Genomic DNA, 18777 nt, shown 5'->3' on the forward strand with positions numbered 1-18777 from the left:
GCGACGCTGCTTTCCAACTATGCCAGTAAGATCTCTGGCTATTAATCGTCGATTCTCAAGCACAAATCCCTTTATTTTATTGACGTGTTGATCATCAGTTGATGTTGATGGCCGTTCTGGACGAGGTTCGCCGTCAACGCTTTCGACTCTCTGAATAATCTGTACCAATCAAAAACACTCGAGACAAACAATTATCACCGAAGGGCTTTTCCAACATGAACTGAACGTTTCGGCAGTAGAAATTAGATTCCGCACACAGAATTAAATAATTTCACTAATCGTAAAAATCGCCGAATCCACTTTTGTGCTTCACAAAAATTATTTTGATATGACATTTGACACTTACATATGCCACTGCCAGTCATATAAACCTAGAAAAAAAATATTTCGACGAATGGGTTTTCGCAAGAAATTTCGATTAGTGCGTAAGACACATTTAAAGTTTTAAAATATTCTCAGAAAATGTAAAGTTAATCCTGCAAATAGTTTCGGATATACGAGCTTATTTACAACAACAATCTCAATCTCACAAACACCGTCCAGGAACTGCTATGAATCAAATTTGCTGCATATCGATTCGGTAAGTGCTGAGAGATGGAAATTGTGTTGCCACGCCCAATGTCAAATTTTTGAAGGTAACATTTACAGCCACGCTGCTTTGCTTTTGTAACGAATTAAATGAATCTCAGATCATTTTCCCCACTTTGTTTCTATTGGCCATCTATGCTGGATGTGTCTTATTCTATGTTTTATTTTCGAAATAACCGACTGACATTTAAAACCTTTGATGCATACATACATACAAATATTATTCAAAACATAAGGAGACTCAAAACAGAAAATTGTATCTGTCATTTGGTCGGAAAAATAAAAATAAATTATTTATCTTCTTACGAGAATTTCGGCATATTACAATGACTGATAATATACAAGTTCCTAATGAGTTTTCCGATGCGCCATCGAAAGCAGAAGGCGGTTGGTGGCGCCATTCCCTGGCTGGCGGTTTAGCCGGAGTTGTTTCGCGTACAAGCACAGCGCCGATTGACCGGATAAAACTATATATGCAGGTATAAAATAGCTGAAACAGCATGTCGTCCTTTAATTTTTTCATAATGCTTCCGCGTGCAGGTGCAAACTCAGAAAACCTCCTTACTTGATAGTGCGAATTATATGATTAAAACCGGAGGGATACGCAGTATGTGGCGTGGTAATGGCGTTAATGTTTTAAAAATCGGTTCTGATTCGGCTATAAAGTTCACAATCTACGAGAAAGTGAAGCATTATATCAGAATAGAGCGGAAGTCATCGCAAGAAGAAATGACTATGGGTGAAAGATTCATTGCTGGTGCCATAGCTGGTAGCATCTCGCAAACAACCGTTTACCCCTTCGATGTCTTGAAGACCCGTCTGGCATTGCGCACAACCAGCGAACGTCGTGGATTATTTGCTTTAATCAAAAATATTTATTTAACCGAAGGCGTGCGAAGCTTTTACAATGGCTACACAATTAATTTGCTGGGTGTCTTACCATATGCCGGCATAGATCTGGCCCTATATGAAACTTTGAAAAAGTATTTAGCCGGCGAAAAAACAGATAAGCAACCGAATTCAATGATTTTATTAGTCTGCGGTGCGATTTCCAGTGCAGTGGGTCAACTAATAACGTACCCTTGCTCATTAATACGTACAAGGATCCAAGCTCAAAGTGAGTGCGAAGCAAAACCTTTAATTTTTATGCGCGAAACAGGGTATATTAAGTTTGCCGCGAACTTTTTAACAGACGTCGGAGACCCTAGAAAAAAAATATATATAAATGGTCAGCATAACGAACTAAGTCGATTTAACCATGTCCATCTGACTATCGGTATATCTTCTTCTTCATTGGCGTGGGCACCACTTACACATTTAATTGGAGATTCCAAGCGTAGCCAGGTCTTTATCCACCTGCGCCTTCCAACGGAGTGGAGGTCTTCCTCTTCCTCTGCTTCCCCCGACAGGTACTGCGTCGAATACTTTCAGAGCTGGAATGTTTTCGCCCATTTAGACGAATAACCTAGTAGCCGCTGTCTATTAATTCACGGAACTATGTCGATGTCGTCGTATATCTCGTACAGCTCATCATTCCATCGACTGCGGTATTCGCCGTTACCCACGCGCAAAGGGCCACAAATCTTCCTAAGAACATTTCTCTCAAAACTTGAAACGCCGACTCATCTGATGTTGTCATCGTCCATGCCTCTACACTATATAATAGGACGGGGATAATGAGTAGAATTTGGTCTTTGTTCGTCGAGACTTTACTTCTCAATTGCCTACTCAGTCCGAAGTAGCACCTGTTGGCAAGAGTTATTCGGCATTGGATTTCGACATTGTCGTTGGTGTTAATACTAGTTCCAAATTGTTCAGAACGGATCAATATGCCGAATAAAAACTGACTGTGGTTCCGACGAGTGTTGTTGGGGAAAAAAGAAGGTCCGACACTGATCATATATACATAAATATACTTTATAGGGTCTTCCATGTTTTTTTTCTCGGTGTTCCAAACTTCGTCACACACGAAAAAGCCCTGTTCAGGGTATAAAGAGCGTTTTTCTTCTTAAATAAGCTTTTACGTCAAATAATGAGGCTAGAAAGAACTAGAAAACCCGTTGGATGTAAACTGTTGGCTTTATCCGTCAGATTCAGTTATATATAGTTTGCACCTATGAAGGGCCTTGTAGGTTTGGTTCAGCCGAAGTTAACTCTTTTTTTGTTTATTAAAGATAAATAAATATCTCTTTAATCTCTTGCAGTTGTTCCAAGAACTGAACGTCGCACAGTTATCACAAAGCGACCTGTAAGTAGATTAACAACGATTGGAATAGTTAAATCAATTCTCGCCAACGAAGGCTTTTCTGGATTGTATCGTGGATTATTCATAAATTTAGCCAAAGTATTGCCTGCTGTTTGTATTAGTTATGTGGTATACGAGTATTCGATTCAAATGTTAGGCGTATCTATGAGCTAATTTTCAAAGAATTGATCACAACGAATAAAGTTCATTTGTAAGTATAGTTTTAAAATAAAAAGTGCAATAATAATTGCTAAATAAATAATCAAACCAATTTCTTTTATTATCAAATATTTCGATAAATCATCAGAACAAAAATATATGTTGGCTATAATCCGATATTAATTCTGTCATACGCACTTAAATAGAAATTTTACATCTACAGATGAATAAATTGTAGTTTTAAGTTCGATTTGGGCGGTGCCAAGCCTATCGTCCAAATTTGACACCGGCTCCCACAAAGCCTTTTGTACCATCTTGGTTGTAAATAGATGCCCTACCTAACATGATTTCTTTCTTTCTTTATTGGCGTAGACACCGCTTACACGGCTATTGCCGAATTTAAACAGCGCGGCTGTTGCCAATCGTTCTTCGCTTTCCCTGTTTGGCACCAATTGGAGATTCCAAGCGAAGCCAGGTCCTTCTCCACCTGGACTTTCCAACGGAGTAGAGGTCTCTCCCTTTTCCTCTTCTTCACCCAGCGGGTAGTGCGTCGAATACTCTCAGAGCAGGAGTGTTTTCATCCATTGGAACTACATGACCTAGCCAGCGCCGCCGCTGTCTTTTAATTCGCTGAACTATGTCTCATCAATAACTCATCAGTTATTGTCATTGTCCAAGCCTCTGCACCATATATATATATATATATATTCCAAAAAAATTTAAAAGTTTTATTAATAAAACATAAATCCTTCTTTCTTATTCAAATCTAAAATAAATTTTTCAAATAAAATATTTCAGTTTGTAAAAATTAGACTACTGGCTTAAAAGATTTTTTATTTCGGGAGTTAACAACCCTACTGTTGCAATCTGAACACTTACAACTTTATCCCAATGTTTTACATTATTGACGGTATACATACTTAGATCATTTTGATATATAGGGTTTGTCCAGAAAGTAATAGGACTGAGTCGATTTAAAACAAATTATTGAACCAATCGTTACAATTCTTTCGATGCAGCGCTGCTAGCGCGATTTCCAAGCATTGAAGGCATCACGGAAGGCACGGAATAGCCTTGACAGCCGAGGTGCATGCTGCTTGAACCCCCCCGGTCGTCTCAAAAGAAAAGGGAGATTGCCTCTTTGTCTCGGGATCATACTCAATGATCCATGAGTAGTCACCTGTGGTTACGTTATTCAAAAACTGGCGGTCACTTTAACCGATGTTCAAATTTTTTTGGCACACTTCCACTCGCCGCAATTTCTGGTCGTCAATGAACACTTTTGGGAGCATCTTCGCGTACACTTTACGCATTTTCAAGTGCTCCGTCACAATGTCATGAACCACAGATTTTAATAAATTTAACATTGGGGCAATTAAACGAATACTTAGTCCACGGTCTGAGTTCAAAACTTTGCGCACGCGAGTCACATTGGCGGTGTTTGTCGAAGTTGCAGGTCTCCCAGCACGGTTTTTATCAGCGACCTCTTCCCGCCCCTGCAAAAAGGCCTGGTGCCACCGAAACACTCCACTTCTTGCTAAAGCCACATCTGGGTAAGACTGCTTGATCATATCAAACGTTTTTGTTGGAGATTTATTGACCAGCCGCTCGTTCGTTAGCTTGGAACGCCCTCTACCGAATCCAGTCGGTTCACGCACTCTCCAAAGTATAGTCGCGGCGGAGAAAATCAGTCCTTAATTTCCATACAAACTCTGTATCACACGATCTTGGTGGCCAATCGACCGGTCCAAAACGTGAAATTATCTGCTCAACGAAGTGTTCTCTCAATAAATCCATTGATTGCTGCGATATGTGGGAAGTGGCGCCATCTTGTTGAAACCAAATGTCGCCGAGATCACGAGCTTTAATTTCAGGTGGCAATTAGTCGGTTATCATGGCGCGATAACAGTCGTCATTGACGTTACGATCATCAAAGAAATATTAACCGATGATTCCACCGGAACACAAACCACACCAAATCGTTGTTTTTAAGTTCATTCACAAGCTATATTTGTACACTTTCAACTTAAAATATCGACGTAAAATGCGCCAAGTCGTTCCATACGTCAGTCCGAGTTCTGCGGCGCCGAATGGACTTTCCCCGGTCGTCGTGTACACTCTTAGCTGCTATATTTCGAGTATTATACAATAATGAATGCTGGTGAGATGGGTGATGGAATTGCTAATAGTATGCTCAGTAGGCCGATTATGTTGATCAAAAGCGAAACGCGCGAAATACAGAACGTGAGTTTTCGTAATTAAGTTGAACGATTTGTAAAAGGTTTTCAGGCGTAAGTCTTTTCATGATGAAATGAAAAACAATATTGAACAAAAATAACATGACACAACTCACTCGCGATCTGTCAAAAAAAAAGTATCTCTACTTGGATCACTCGTTATTTTTTGTAAGACCGATGTCCGTTAAGAATGCAGCAACAGTTGCTGAATAAACTGAAGTAGTTGTTAAAATTTGGCCTCACCTGTTGGCAGACCATAGCCATTTTCGAAATACATATTTTTTGCATAAATAAAATTTGAGTATTAGAAATACTTAACTCGAAAAAGTTTACTTGAGTTATTCACACTCGTCTTAGGGTCTCAAAGCAACTACAAGTAAATACATACCTACACATTTGAGTCCTCTCAAAAATGACAATAATGCTTGGCATTTACAAATTTTTAAAAAGTAATTCGCTTCAAAATTTATGAAACCAACTATTTTTTTTTTTAATTTTTGCATTAAATAAATACTTTCGAATTGAAATTTCCGTGTGTGTGTGTTTGTGTGTGTGTCTAAATGTGTAACATTTCACGTTCTTCGCATGCATCTTAAAATTCCAATCAGCAAGCATAAAATTACTCCATTTGCATACATAATCTTCGTCTATTACCACTTTGGTATGCCAAAATTAAAGTGTACACCCGCCAATGCTCAGGGCAGCGATGAACCAGTCGTTAAGATACCGCGTCGTCAACTGAGGTCTCGCCATCGCGAGGAAAATGCAAGTCCAACACTTAACCTGTGCGATCTGCCTATCGAGTTGCTGGAGAAGATTATCGGCTACATAAATATTTGGCATCATAATCGCATACGGGGCACCTCCAAGCGCATGCGTGACGTCAACGACGCTTTCGTTATGCACGAGTTCAAAAAAGCTTTGCATAAATCCACACTTACGAATCCGCATAGTTACGAATGTGCTGCGCTGCAAACCATCGAACAGGCGACAGAGGTGTATGTGAAGTCCGGTTATGAGTCCACTTTCTGTGGTTGCATACTGCCTATGCTGCGCAGCTCTTACAAAGATCCTTTCTGTCCGCAAGTTTTACAAATCAATACCTTCTTATTGCACTTTTACGATATGGTCGATGAACTGATCGGTGATCGACGGTCTCAACACGCAAGGCTGCTGTATAATTTGACGTTAATGCGATTTTTTAAGGTTAGTCTACCTGTAAGTTGGGTTATACTCTACTGACTGCTGACTTCCGTTCCGTATAACGTATCAAATAGTTTTGCAGCCCTGTTGTATTTCCGGCTCAATTAACTCTGCCATTTTGATGCAATAGTCGTAGACCTTTTTATTATTGCTTTCAAACAATGCCCAGTTAGTCTGTATATACATTTCCTGTTTGCCATAACTGTTTAGTTATATTGAATTTTGTTATATTTTCCATCTGTTATTTGCAACTTTTTGAAATTGTATATTGAACTATCTCCTAATCGATCCTAGCGGGCTTGGTATCAGCTCTACTTGGGATTCGTTTAGGAAAGCTCTTGCCAACTCGTCTGCTTCTCCGTTGCCAAAAATGTTCCTGTGGCCGGGAGCCCAGATCAAGTCTAGATAAAGCTTGTCCTCTAGTGAGCTCAGTGCTTTCTTGCATTTAAGGACTATGCTGGAATTAGTAATGAGCAACGACAAGGCCGGGAGAGCTGCTGGTTATTCAATAGAGCTTTGCAGGCCTTCTCTATGTCCAGTACTTCCCCTTGGAAAATGCTAGCCGAGTTCGGTAGATGGATAGAGGGAGAAATGTCCAGATCATTGGAATATACTCCCGTGCCTACTCCGCAATCTATTTTGGACCTGTCGGTATAGACTCAGATGGTATCTTCCTCCCCTCCAATATATACATATGTATATAATATTTAACTAGCGAAAATGTTCGATTCTAAATGAAGTTGAATTACGCTTTTTGTTGAATATTATAATGATCGAGGGCGGTCGGATAAGTACTTAGCCTACAGATAACGGAAGAAAAACGATAAAGTCTCCATTTAGTTCGATACAGTTAAACCCGAAAATGCTCTAAATCCTTCCACCTAAATAAATATTTGTATTCTGAAAAGTAGGTTTCCGAGGAACATTTCGCCTTTAAAGTCTATCGACTTCTTTGGAGCAGATTCGTCTGGTGTAATTCACTATTTTAACTATTTTTTACACCAGTGGATCCATAATTCATCGTATGACGAAAAGACACAGAAAATACTTAGAATTGTGCTTAAACCACGCTCAACACTGCCTTAAAGTGTCTCACCGTTGCGATTGCTGTCCGGAAAGAGCAATTGTGGCACATCTTTACCATATCCAATATTTCACACTGAATAGAACCCACAGCGATTTCCCATGCAAATACAAAAAGTAAATTTCTCTAGCGACAGTGACGCCATCAAGAGACTAAGTACTCATAGGACCGCCATCATACAATCTGAAGTTAAGCAAACTTCAAAACTCCAGAATCTTTAATGTTACTCTACAACCGGTAGGTTGTGAAACTAACTAATCTTTCATCTTTAAACCGAAGGTCTAAACTGCAATTACTTATGTTAACTTTTCTATTCCATATAGAAACAGTCGACGATGTATCGTAGTAAGGAGATAAATGATTTTTACAGCTCCTTCCGGTTTCAACGCTTTTTCAAAGCCAAGGGATCGAATGCTTCAGAGAACTAAAACCCAGTGATGAAGTTTTGATTGGTCATTAAAGAAGAAGATGGCATTGAAGTTGGGAAGCCTTTCTAGCTGCAAAGTGTAGTTGAGAATCATTCATCTTCTTCTTTATTGGCGTAGCCACCGCTTACGCAGTTATAGCCGAGTCTACAGCAGCGCGCATTAGCTTTCCTTCCTTCTCCAGTCTGAAGGAAGCAGAACTAACAACGCGATTGTTAAGGTCAAACATATCGATATCATCAGCGTACTTCAGCAGCTGTACTCTCTTATAGAAGATTGTACCTTTTCTATTCAGCTCTCCAGCTCGAATTATTTTATCCAGTAGTAGATTGCAGAAGTCGCCTTGTCTGAAACCTCATTTGGTATTAAACGGCTCGGAGAGGTCCTTCCCGATCCTGACGGAGCTTTTGGTATTGCTGAACGTCAATTTACACAACCGTATTAGTTTTACGGGGATACCAATTTCAAACATCGCGATCATAAGATTTCTTGTAAATTTACTACGAATTTCCTCAAAAACCGTATTGTGAGAATTTTGGAACTTCAGAATTTGCGTGGCTTCTAGTTCCTAAATTTTATATACTTAATATCAAAGATATTTTGTAAAAACTCACTTTTGTTCGAACCAACTCATGAAACTTGTAGGTAGGTAGATAAAGGGGGCGGCAGAACATCCTTGGCCCCGGGCGCCCGAAGTAGTAGCTACGCCACTGAGTATATATAATGCACTGTCTTTTGGAAATTGTAGTGGGAAAGATTGGAGGACGCCGATAAGGATTCATGGTTTTGTAGTAGTAAAAAGTTTTTAGCTACATTTCTGTTGTCATTTTGGCTAATGATATTAATGAGTTTTAAGGGTGATGTGACTCTTGCCAACAGGTGCTACTTCGGACTAAGTAGGCAATTGAGAAGCAAAGTCCTCTCTCGACAAACAAAAACCAAACTCTATAAGTCACTCATAATTCCCGTCCTGCTATACGGTGCAGAGGCTTGGACGATGTCAACAACTGATGAGTCGACGTTGCGAGTTTTTGAGAGAAAAGTTCTGCGAAAGATTTATGGTCCTTTGCGCGTTGGCCACGGCGAATATCGCATTCGATGGAACGATGAGCTGTACGAGATATACGATGACATTGACATAGTTCAGCGAATTAAAAGACAGCGGCTACGCTGGCTAGGTCATGTTGTCCGGATGGATGAAAACACTCCAGCTCTGAAAGTATTCGACGCAGTACCCGCCGGGGGAAGCAGAGGAAGAGGAAGACCTCCACTCCGTTGGAAGGACTAAGTGGAGAAGGACCTGGCTACGCTTGGAATATCCAATTGGCGCCACGTAGCGAAGAGAAGAAACGACTGGCGCGCTGTTGTTAACTCGGCTATAATCGCGTAAGCGGTGTCTACGCCAATTAAGAAGAAGAAGAAGGGTGATGTGGTCGCTAATTTAGCTTCAGAGTCTGTTAGAGTGTTCCCTTGTATGCCGATATGACTGGGTATTCATGACAGTTTAATTTTTCCTACGTTGGCAGAAAATATATCACTGATTTGATCAGAAAAATTTACGTTAGCTTTAAGTGATGATAATGAGTCACTGAAGATTATATGCTTGTCTCTACTCTTTTGGACTACCTGGCAAACGTGAAGGATGGCTGATGCTTCTGTCGTAAAAACTGAGGCAAAAAATGGTAGTATAGCCGACATTATTGTTGCAAAGTTATTAACAACGCTGAAGGCAACGATATTATTGCGCTTTGAACCATCAGTGTAGAGAGTTTTCCAATTAGAGTTATTGTTTAAAATTTCCAAAAAGAGTTGTAAATAAACGTTAGGTGGTCTGCTTTCTTTTTTATATTTAACCAAGTTCAATATAACGCAAGATTAGTTTAGATTCCAAGAAGGAGCGTGAAAGCGGGCATTGCTGGGATGGTAACAGGAAAATCCATTTCTTTTGCCGCATCTATTAGCTTCTGTAAGGCTGAAACTTTTTTGCACTTCCGCTTTCTTTTCAATCTATTTAGGGCAGCTTTGATAGGTGATCCTTTCGCGTAGATCAGTTTAGTAGTCATGCTTTTTGTGATGAAGAGTAACCTGCTTTCTAAGGTAGGCAAACCTGCTTCAGCTAATATGCTTACTATGGGAGTAGTTCGGAACGCCAATGGCCAGTCAAGCTGCAGTGTGGTATACGGATGTAAATTTTGTTCAATTTCGTTTAGAAGTTTTATCAAATATAGGGAACCCATAATTTGAAGTAAATGATTAAAGTACTATATTTTTGTTCGTTTATTAGGCGACTTAACCGATCAAATGCTATAAGGAAAAGTGTAACAAAAAAGAGATTGTGTAGGCCCGGTGTATTCCCTTTCAAAGATCGGCAGGAATTTAGTTTAAGTGTAGAAAAAGGTAGTAACTTAACTTTGCATCATTATTTATGTTATAATGCTTACAAACTGGATTAATGTAACGACTTTTGTTGTTAACGTATTCGCTGTTAAAATTACTCTCTTTAGAGTAGTCGGACCACCCGTCTTGCTGTATGGTGCAGAGGCTTGGACGATGACAACAACTGATGAGTCGACGTTGCGAGTTTTCGAGAGAAAGGTTCAACGAAAGATTTATGGTTCTTTGTGCGTTGACCACGGCGAATACCGCAGTCAATAGAATGAGGAGCTGTATGAGATATATGGCGACATTGACATAGTTCAGCGAATTAAAAGACAGCGGCTACGCTGGCTAGGTCATGTTGTCCGAATGGACAAAAACACTCCAGCTCTGAAAGTATTCGACGCACTAACCGCCGGGGGAGGCAGAGGAAGAGGAATACCTCAACTCCGTTGGAAGGACCAGGTGGAGAAGGACCTGGCTTCGCTTGGAATATCCAATTAGTGCCACGTAGCGAAAAGAAGAAACGACTGGCGCGCTGTTGTTAACTCGGCTATAATCGCGTAGCGAGTGTCTCCGTCAGTAAAGAAGAAGAAGAGTATTCCGACCAGCCTTAAGCCTAAACCATATTTTTTTAGAAAACTTGTCCATTACTTTTATTAAAGTATTACGAATTTTTACAACTTGAAGGTTTAAAGTCAGGTGGAAAGATTGAAATCATTTATTGGGCTGTATTGAGGACAGAGAAAGGGTCGGGCTGATTACATTAGTTTGGATTTATTCTTTATAAGGTTTGTTAGAAAAACGAAAATAATTATACGAAGTAGATTGAAGTTGGAGGTGGTATCGACACAATTTTATCTATTTTTGTCAATAGCACGTACTATTGACTTGTCACATACTAAAAATAGGTTCCCTGGGTTTCATTAAGTTACCTCACCTATCATCACCAATTATATGAGTAAAATCAGCAAGATGTTCGAAAATACTGATGTTGATTACATGGGGCTTAGGTCAAGTTTTCGCACGAATTATACGGTAAAAAGTCTCGCGAAAGTTGGAAAATCTTTATATTAGGTATATGGGGCTCCAGGAACTATTGACCCCATTCAACTAATTTGTAAAACACAGGCTTACTATTGTCAGGAAAGGATTCTCTCGGAATTTCTATTGCATATCCCATAATTTTTAATCAAAAGTAAACTATAGATACTGGGGTCCACATATTCTTTACCTAAGGACTTGAAAGTTTTGGTTCGATTTATACAATTTTTGGTTAAAAGATGACTGTACTTCAAATGCATAACTGATCATTCAGAAAGTGATTGAAAAAAAATAGAATTTAAAATTATGTTATATAGGAAGTGGGTGGGGATGTAGTCCGATTTCATCTATTTTTGCACTGTGACATAGGAATTTTAAAAGAATATCATATACTTCATTTGGTTGGACGAACCCGTAACGAGATGTGTGCGGTGCACCGTCCGCTGTCCAATTTTGGCCCCGGCTCTTATAAAGCTATCTCAAAGTTATTGTCTATGGAATATTTTGTTATTGATTTATCGGACTTTTAGTAGATTTTAGCAGTACCGTTTGGACATAACCTCAAAATTTAAATTCAAATAACCGAGTTTTGAAGTTTTTTACTTTTATCTTGTACAACCGCCATAGTCAACAAACCACTAATTTTATACCACACCAATCATCCTTCCGACATATTTTTTATTTATTTATTATTATTTCGGATTACTTTAAACTTTTAGCTCCTTCATAATGTTTTTTTTTTTTCAATTATAGAAATTCGGCAAATCCTCAATTATCTCATCCACCGCGATGCCATTACACTGCCGCATAGTGGTTGAGCTTAAAGGACCCTGGCTGGGCATGCTTTGGACCTCGAAATCGGGTGCGCGTGATCAACAAGAAAAGCGTTGCAACTTGCTAATAATACTGTCCGAAATGCTAATGGCCAATATTACAGGGAAGGGTTTCAAGTGAGTGCCAATATGAAGATAATGAAAAGTAATGTGTGAAGAAATAATTTAAATTTTCCAAATCAGACGCGTTTGGGAGTGTCTCAATGAGGTCTACGTTTTCGGCAACGATACGAGCAACCGCAAACGTGTGCCAAAAACGCTCTTCACCTTCACCGTGCATGGCTCAAAGAAGATTTGTTCACTTTTTCGTTCCTGCTTCGAGGAGCCAAACGACTTTGTGTGGCCAACAAAGTGGCCACGCGATCAGTTCACTGTCAATTTGGACATCACATGCAAAGAAGCAATGAAATGGGGCTGCTCCAAGTCACAGCACATGGAGTTTGGACCCTTCGCCGAGACGCTGTTCAGTGAAGAGGAAGAGTATATGGATGATTGCAGCTCGGGTAAAACGCTGTTGGATGTGGAGTGAAGGTAGAGACAGACTTCTAGCGGGCTCTCACTGGCATGTCACAACAAAACCATATACTTAAATTATGTAAAAACCCAGAGCGAGTATAATTTTATTTGTATTTTGCTTTTTATTTTATACTTACAATTGTACAACAATCTGTTTTTAGGTATGCATACATAATATATAATATAAGTATATTTTGCATTTTGCTTGTTAAGCCTACGTGTAGATGTATGTGTGTGCCACTTTAATAAGTAATTACAAAAAGTGTACATTTCAACTTACAAAGTAACCCAAAAAACCGCCATTAAATGTCAGTGAAGGAAACGACTAAAAATACAATAACAATTTGGCAAGCGAAAACGCGTTTAGATAAAAAAAAGTACAGGGTGTAACGAACGAACGCTACTATATAAAACATATGATTTTAAGTATACTACATATTTACAAAATAAACTTTGGGAATTTTAAATTCTTAATTGCACTTAAAAAGAATATAATTTCTTTCGCACTTTTTTCGATTAAACATACATGACAGAACAGTTTCAAACAATTTAAATTTTTTCTATATGAGCACTAACGAATGCACATGAGCATTTGTGGCTTGCACATTGATTTGCTGTCAGTTTATTTTTTATTATTTTTTTTGCATATTACTTGATAACCTAGTCAAGTTTGTTTATTTCTTTTTACCTGAATTTGACTTATAAAAGTATGCAATTGACTACTCTACGTAATAATTCCTGATATTTTCTCATAAGGAAGTCTTTGCGTTGTTTTTGAACAGCATCGGCGACTAGGTATGTGTCTAATGATCCAAAATACGCATGTTGCCGGAAACGATCTTATTTTCGAGAATGGCACCGGCCGGTATGTCAATGCGATCACCGTGATTGGCAATAATGATGACAGTGCCCTGCAAAGGTAAAAAGAAAATTCAAATTGTAAACACATATAAATTTATGTTAAAACAAATAATTTTCACTGCGCACTCTAAGTGACACGCCGCGTCCAAAGGTTACATCGCCAGACACCGTCAAGTGATCAAGCTCAATGATATCTGGTATATTGGCGAAACGGCCGAGGAACTCTTTCACTTTCGAGAATTGTTTGTCACCCAATTTCACCAGCGGTGTGGTGGGGAACATACGCTGTGGTGACATGACAAGACTACCGTTTTTCAGATGATACAAATTCGACATGACTAACAGTAAATCGGAGGTCTTTTTCACTGGCAAGAAACGTGAACGTGGCACATTAATACCGATAGCACCGTCAAAGCATTTCATAGCAGCACCAACAGCGGTCTCCAATTGCACAACACGCACACCATTCTCCATTGTTTTGTTGTTAACAATGATCTCCATGTTGAGCGTACGTTCGCGCAGCACACGATCGATAGCTAAGTAATTTGGATGAAAAGAGAACGAAAAATATGGTATATTATTAGCTGTGAGAAAAAAGTTGCTAAATGGGAGATATTAACTATTAATCAATGTGTAGTAACAAAATCAGCACCATATTACTATATATTTTAAGTCAATCACTGGATTTACTCTCAATTTACTACCAATTGTGTCAAACACTGGAAAGTGATCCAAACAGAAAAAATCATTAAAATTACTATTTTATGGGTTTATTTTAACGAATTATTCCTATTTTGAAAGGATAGTTCTATATTATTAGGTTATAATACTCTTCACAAATACAAAAGATTGCTTACTGGATATACCATTGCTATAGTGACGAGCAGCTTCTTGGAAAGCAAAAAAGGTGTACAAAACTTTAGATAGATCTCAAAAACTGAGGGACTAATTCGCGTATAGACGGACGGGCAGACAGACAGACCTAACCAAATCGTGAGGTTTACTTTTTGCGGTTTTACGTTTTTTTTTCATTGATGAATTCCAATATACTGCTGGGTGCTATTGAGCCGATGTGCTCCCTATTTGGAAACATAGATCCAAGGGCCTTTTCCTGAGTCTGCAGACTGCTGTGCAGTCAATTAGCTGGTGTTCTGGAGTTTTAGGCTCCTTGTCGCAGAACCGGCAATTTGCACAAGAAACTAGGCCCATGTTATGTGTTTCCTGAGCTTACAATGGCCGGTGTAGAATGCGACAAGTAGCCGAAGATTGTCCTGTTGTACGTATTTAAACCTACTAAGGTTGTAACCACCCATTAGCAACTTGGCATGACGCCTGCTTTGGAGTTGTTGCCTGCCTATTCCTTCCTCCTTACGGAGCAGGTCCTTTATGGTGTGAGGACCAAACGCAATAACGAGTTCCTGTCCCACCATATTGGTGGATGCTGCGGAGCGGGCGAGCTTGTCCATTGAAATCGCTCACATAAATAAGGTGCACTTGGTTACGAGCTGATGGACTATTCAGCCCTTCTATACACTCTTGCACCAGTGGCGATTTGATCTCGTAATCAGGTATCGCTTTATGTGCCGCTTGACTGTCGCTAAGTATGGCGATACTTTCGTTGCGAAAGTTGCTGACTTATAGCAAAGGCCTTTGCTTAGAATATGCTCAGAAAACTTCACATAGGTATGTAGAGCTTGGTACGACTCATGCACCAATTCCCTGCGACGTTTTTGACCCATCGGTGTACCACTTGATTGTGTGAGAATAGCCAGTGGCATTTAATAGTGATAGTTGATTCAGTTTTATGGTTAGATCCTAAAGTTTTGTGGCTTCCTCTCAGCGAATGGCATTCTTGGAGTCCAAACATTAGCTATTGCAAAACAAGAGCATCTATATCCTGGTTACTACCGTAAATATTTGCAAACATTTTTTTGGAATCTTTACGATCCACCTTGGACGTCCTCTTTACATGTTTAATCTGATGGTGACTTCAATCATTATTTTTCATCGTTCTCTAGAGTATGTTTTTAATTTCCGAAAGGAGGAAATATACACCTATGGCCTTCTACAATATTATCAGTGGATATGGCTAACTTTCCAATGCTTTTTTGGAGATGAGTGCAACAACAGAGGCAAGATTTCTTGACAAAAAGAAAAAGGAGTTTGAGTTTTCATGCTTACCATCCAATTTAGCCCAGATATTGTTGGTATTGAAAAATTTGAATGTTTTCACGGATTTGAAGTCATCAACATGCTCTGCAGGCACTTGTGCAATTTCCAGCAGTCGCAGTTTGTTTTCAAAATTAATGAGAGTACCACCCTAAAGAGGAGAAAATATGAAAGTTCATTTGTATTTATATATACATATATAAGTAATTATTTGTATGTCTGTACCTTAACGTCAGCGCGTGTTTTGTCAGTAACCTCCATTACAAATTCTACTGCCTCAGGAGAACGTTCTTCACCCACCAACTTATTCAGTATGGCCAAATCGACTGTAGCGCCCAAATTGTCAATATTCGAAAGGAAACAATATTCACGACCTTCGTCGATGAACTTCTTGAGCAAACCAGAATTGCGGAAAGTATCGTAGAAATCACCGTGGCCAGGTGGATACCAGCTGTGGGGCAGAAATTAAAAAAAAAGAGGTTAACCAGTGACCTTTCTTCAAAAAAAGGCAAGACATACGCATCTATATCCTTCTCCACATCAAAGTCCTTGGCAACGGGCAAAAACGATTCACGGCTAATGCGCGGGAAACAGCTCTGATTGAATGTGTGAATCTGTACACGGAAACCGGTATATTTGCGTATGATTTTCTGCGTATCTTCATCGGTGTTGAAGGAGTTCATCAACACTAATGGCACGTTGGCATCGTAGGTCTTATTCAAATGCTATATGAATGATACGCATATTTATTTCAGTATTTACTTTTGAAAAAATATTGAATTTTCTTTTAGCTTACTTCAATTTGTTGCACAGTTAAATCGAGGAAAGTTAGATCGGAGCGCACGGGAATTACACTTTTGGGGCCGTGGCAACCCATAGAAGTGCCGAGACCACCATTCAGCTTGACCACAACCAATTTGTCTAACATTGTGCGTATCTGTGTCAAAGATATGGTATGCATTTAAGTAATTTAAATATACAAAATAATAAAAAAATGAAAAGCGGCGGGAAAATGTGTGAGCGTATGAGAAGAGGCCAAGATGAGGCAGACATGTATGTATGTATGTATATGTATGTAGAAATATAGGAAATAATAATAGCAAGTATGTGGCGTTGAAATTATATATACATACATACATATGTATGTACATACATATATGTGATATGTAAGTGATATATAATCAGGGTTGCGATTTTTTTACTACAATTTTCTTATGGATTAATCCAATTGCAATTTAATTTTTAGCCCCAATATCACGGATTGATTTTTAAGATTCCCAAGATTTTTGGGATTTAAAATGGAAAATTTTATTTTTTAACATAATAGTAAAAATGTAATCCGATATTTGGGATTACAAAACAAAATAAATGCACAGTTGCCCACAAAAAAAATAGGAGTGACCACATGAGGAAAACGAATCTTTTAATTTTCATTAATTTTTTTTTTTTTGTTTTTAATTCTTGTATTTTTTTGTAATTTGCTAAAGATCTATTAATAGTTCCACATTTCATATATTTCAATTAAACATAAACTAAATTTGATATTCCAGTCTATATCAAATAAACTAAAAAAACTAGTTCCACATAAAAATTGGAGTATTTTATGTATACGTAATACGAGACCGTTCTAAAATTTTAACCTATAACACTGGCCTACACTCATTTTGGTGCCTAAGATTTTATAGTACCTGATTTTGGATGTATTTTGTGAGTTGATATGAGAAAACAAGTAACATTTTCTATATCAGCTCTTGTTCATAAGAAAGAAGAAAAAAACATCTAATAGCGGGAATGTGGTTCATCCTACCTACTAGTATAACGACTTCTGATGCGCACAGAGCTGCACCAAACCAAAATTTTTTTTTTGTAGGCCAGTGGTTCCAAAGATTAATAAAATAACTCATATTTCGTTCATCTCCGAGGCATGGAGTCTGTGAGATCCTGACAACGTTTTATTGGTAATCCTTTCCTAGCCTCTTGCACTACCTGCCATAAATCTCTCTAATTTGTTGGTTTCTCTTCAGCTACTCTTTTCTTGATATCGGTCCACAGGTTTTCTATGGGATTGAGGTTAGGAGACTGAGTCGGACGGCCTTCCGTCTTCAATTAAGTGAATTGGACCAACACCATAATGTGAAAAACAACCCCATACCATGGTTTTCGCGAAGCCATATTTAACGGTTTTTGTTATAAACCGGGGATAATATTTTGAGTTTGGGGGACGCTACACAAAGTTCCTAGACATTTAGCCATGGCGCAGGAGCCATGCTCTTTTGCAAATTGTATGCGGGCTTCCACATGTATCTTTTTGAGTAGCGGTACTTTTCGTGGACTTCTGGTAAATAATTTGTTCTGCGCCAAACGCTTACGAACAGTTTCGGTATTAATTGACAAATTTAGTTCGTCACGGATACTGTTGTCTGATGCAAAGAGATTAATTTTGGCGTAACGTACTATATTGCGATCGTCTGCAGTGGATGTTTTGTGCTTTCGTCGATGAGTTTCATTTTTATTTCTATAATTTAAGGCATTTGCTACCATTTGACTACAGCATTTTACGACTTATTGTATCTCTTTATAAGTTTTTCCTATATTGCGCAATTTTGTTTATCTTTTCCCGCTTTTCCTCTGTACAATGCTTTCCTCTACCCACTGGAGTAAAACCTAATGGTTAAGTAAAACAATAACTAATCAAAACTGTTGCTAGATTATGAAACTATACTTATTTTTATACTTTTGCGAATATTTTTTATGTTGAGGTTTATATTGAAAACGAAACTTTTAACACTCCTATTATTTTTTGGAAAGCAATAGTAAGTGTCTAGCAAAGAAGAAGTAGAATAGCGATCATCACAATAAAAAGTTTTTCGCATTATAATGCTAGTATTTCGTTACCGTTATTTTACCGCGTCATTTACATATGATTTAAAAAAGTTATGCAGCCAAACACATTTTTCATATAGACACTCCTATTATTTTGTGGTCAACGTAATTTAAATATTATTTTGATTATTTTTTTTTAATCATTTGCAACCCT

General features: G+C 38.5%; 3 protein-coding genes across 6 annotated transcripts in view; 2 read left to right on the top strand and 1 right to left on the bottom strand.

Moving 5' to 3' along the window:
• The first annotated feature begins 914 nt into the window (after positions 1-914).
• Positions 915-3007, top strand: LOC120776713 (calcium-binding mitochondrial carrier protein SCaMC-2-A-like). Its single transcript, XM_040107610.1, has 3 exons — positions 915-1067; positions 1129-1705; positions 2793-3007. The coding sequence occupies exons 1-3, from the start codon at positions 915-917 to the stop codon at positions 3005-3007; spliced, it is 945 nt and encodes a 314-aa protein (XP_039963544.1).
• A 2720-nt stretch (positions 3008-5727) lies between these two features.
• LOC120776750 lies at positions 5728-12740 on the top strand. Its single transcript, XM_040107707.1, has 3 exons — positions 5728-6435; positions 12115-12311; positions 12378-12740. Exons 1-3 carry the CDS (start codon positions 5815-5817, stop codon positions 12721-12723), a joined length of 1164 nt encoding a protein of 387 aa, XP_039963641.1. The 5' UTR covers positions 5728-5814; the 3' UTR covers positions 12724-12740.
• Positions 12741-12812: 72 nt separating this feature from the next.
• The window catches only part of LOC120776749 (UTP--glucose-1-phosphate uridylyltransferase), a 28560-nt gene continuing 22595 nt past the window's right edge, over positions 12813-18777 (bottom strand). For all 4 annotated transcript variants that reach the window (XM_040107704.1, XM_040107706.1, XM_040107705.1 and 1 more), the window contains 6 exons: positions 16537-16677; positions 16260-16465; positions 15966-16191; positions 15753-15891; positions 13698-14107; positions 12813-13621 (listed from right to left, as the gene is read on the bottom strand). In XM_040107704.1, the coding sequence (XP_039963638.1) occupies positions 13514-13621; positions 13698-14107; positions 15753-15891; positions 15966-16191; positions 16260-16465; positions 16537-16677 (1230 nt within the window). In that variant the 3' untranslated portion in view covers positions 12813-13513. The remainder of the gene's footprint in view (positions 13622-13697; positions 14108-15752; positions 15892-15965; positions 16192-16259; positions 16466-16536; positions 16678-18777) is intronic.

Source organism: Bactrocera tryoni, chromosome 5 (assembly GCF_016617805.1).
Source record: "Bactrocera tryoni isolate S06 chromosome 5, CSIRO_BtryS06_freeze2, whole genome shotgun sequence".
Taxonomy (NCBI): domain Eukaryota; kingdom Metazoa; phylum Arthropoda; class Insecta; order Diptera; family Tephritidae; genus Bactrocera; species Bactrocera tryoni.

What these genes read in the sequence shown, in the direction of transcription:
- LOC120776713 (XM_040107610.1), top strand. Translation starts at nt 915, where the DNA reads ATGACTGATAATATACAAGTTCCTAATGAGTTTTCCGATGCGCCATCG. An exon ending in GGATAAAACTATATATGCAG is followed by an intron (nt 1,068 to 1,128) that starts GTATAAAATAGC and finishes TTCCGCGTGCAG; the next exon opens with GTGCAAACTCAGAAAACCTC. An exon ending in TACAAGGATCCAAGCTCAAA is followed by an intron (nt 1,706 to 2,792) that starts GTGAGTGCGAAG and finishes AATCTCTTGCAG; the next exon opens with TTGTTCCAAGAACTGAACGT.
- LOC120776750 (XM_040107707.1), top strand. Translation starts at nt 5,815, where the DNA reads ATGCATCTTAAAATTCCAATCAGCAAGCATAAAATTACTCCATTTGCA. An exon ending in CGTTAATGCGATTTTTTAAG is followed by an intron (nt 6,436 to 12,114) that starts GTTAGTCTACCT and finishes TTTCAATTATAG; the next exon opens with AAATTCGGCAAATCCTCAAT. An exon ending in ATTACAGGGAAGGGTTTCAA is followed by an intron (nt 12,312 to 12,377) that starts GTGAGTGCCAAT and finishes TTTCCAAATCAG; the next exon opens with ACGCGTTTGGGAGTGTCTCA.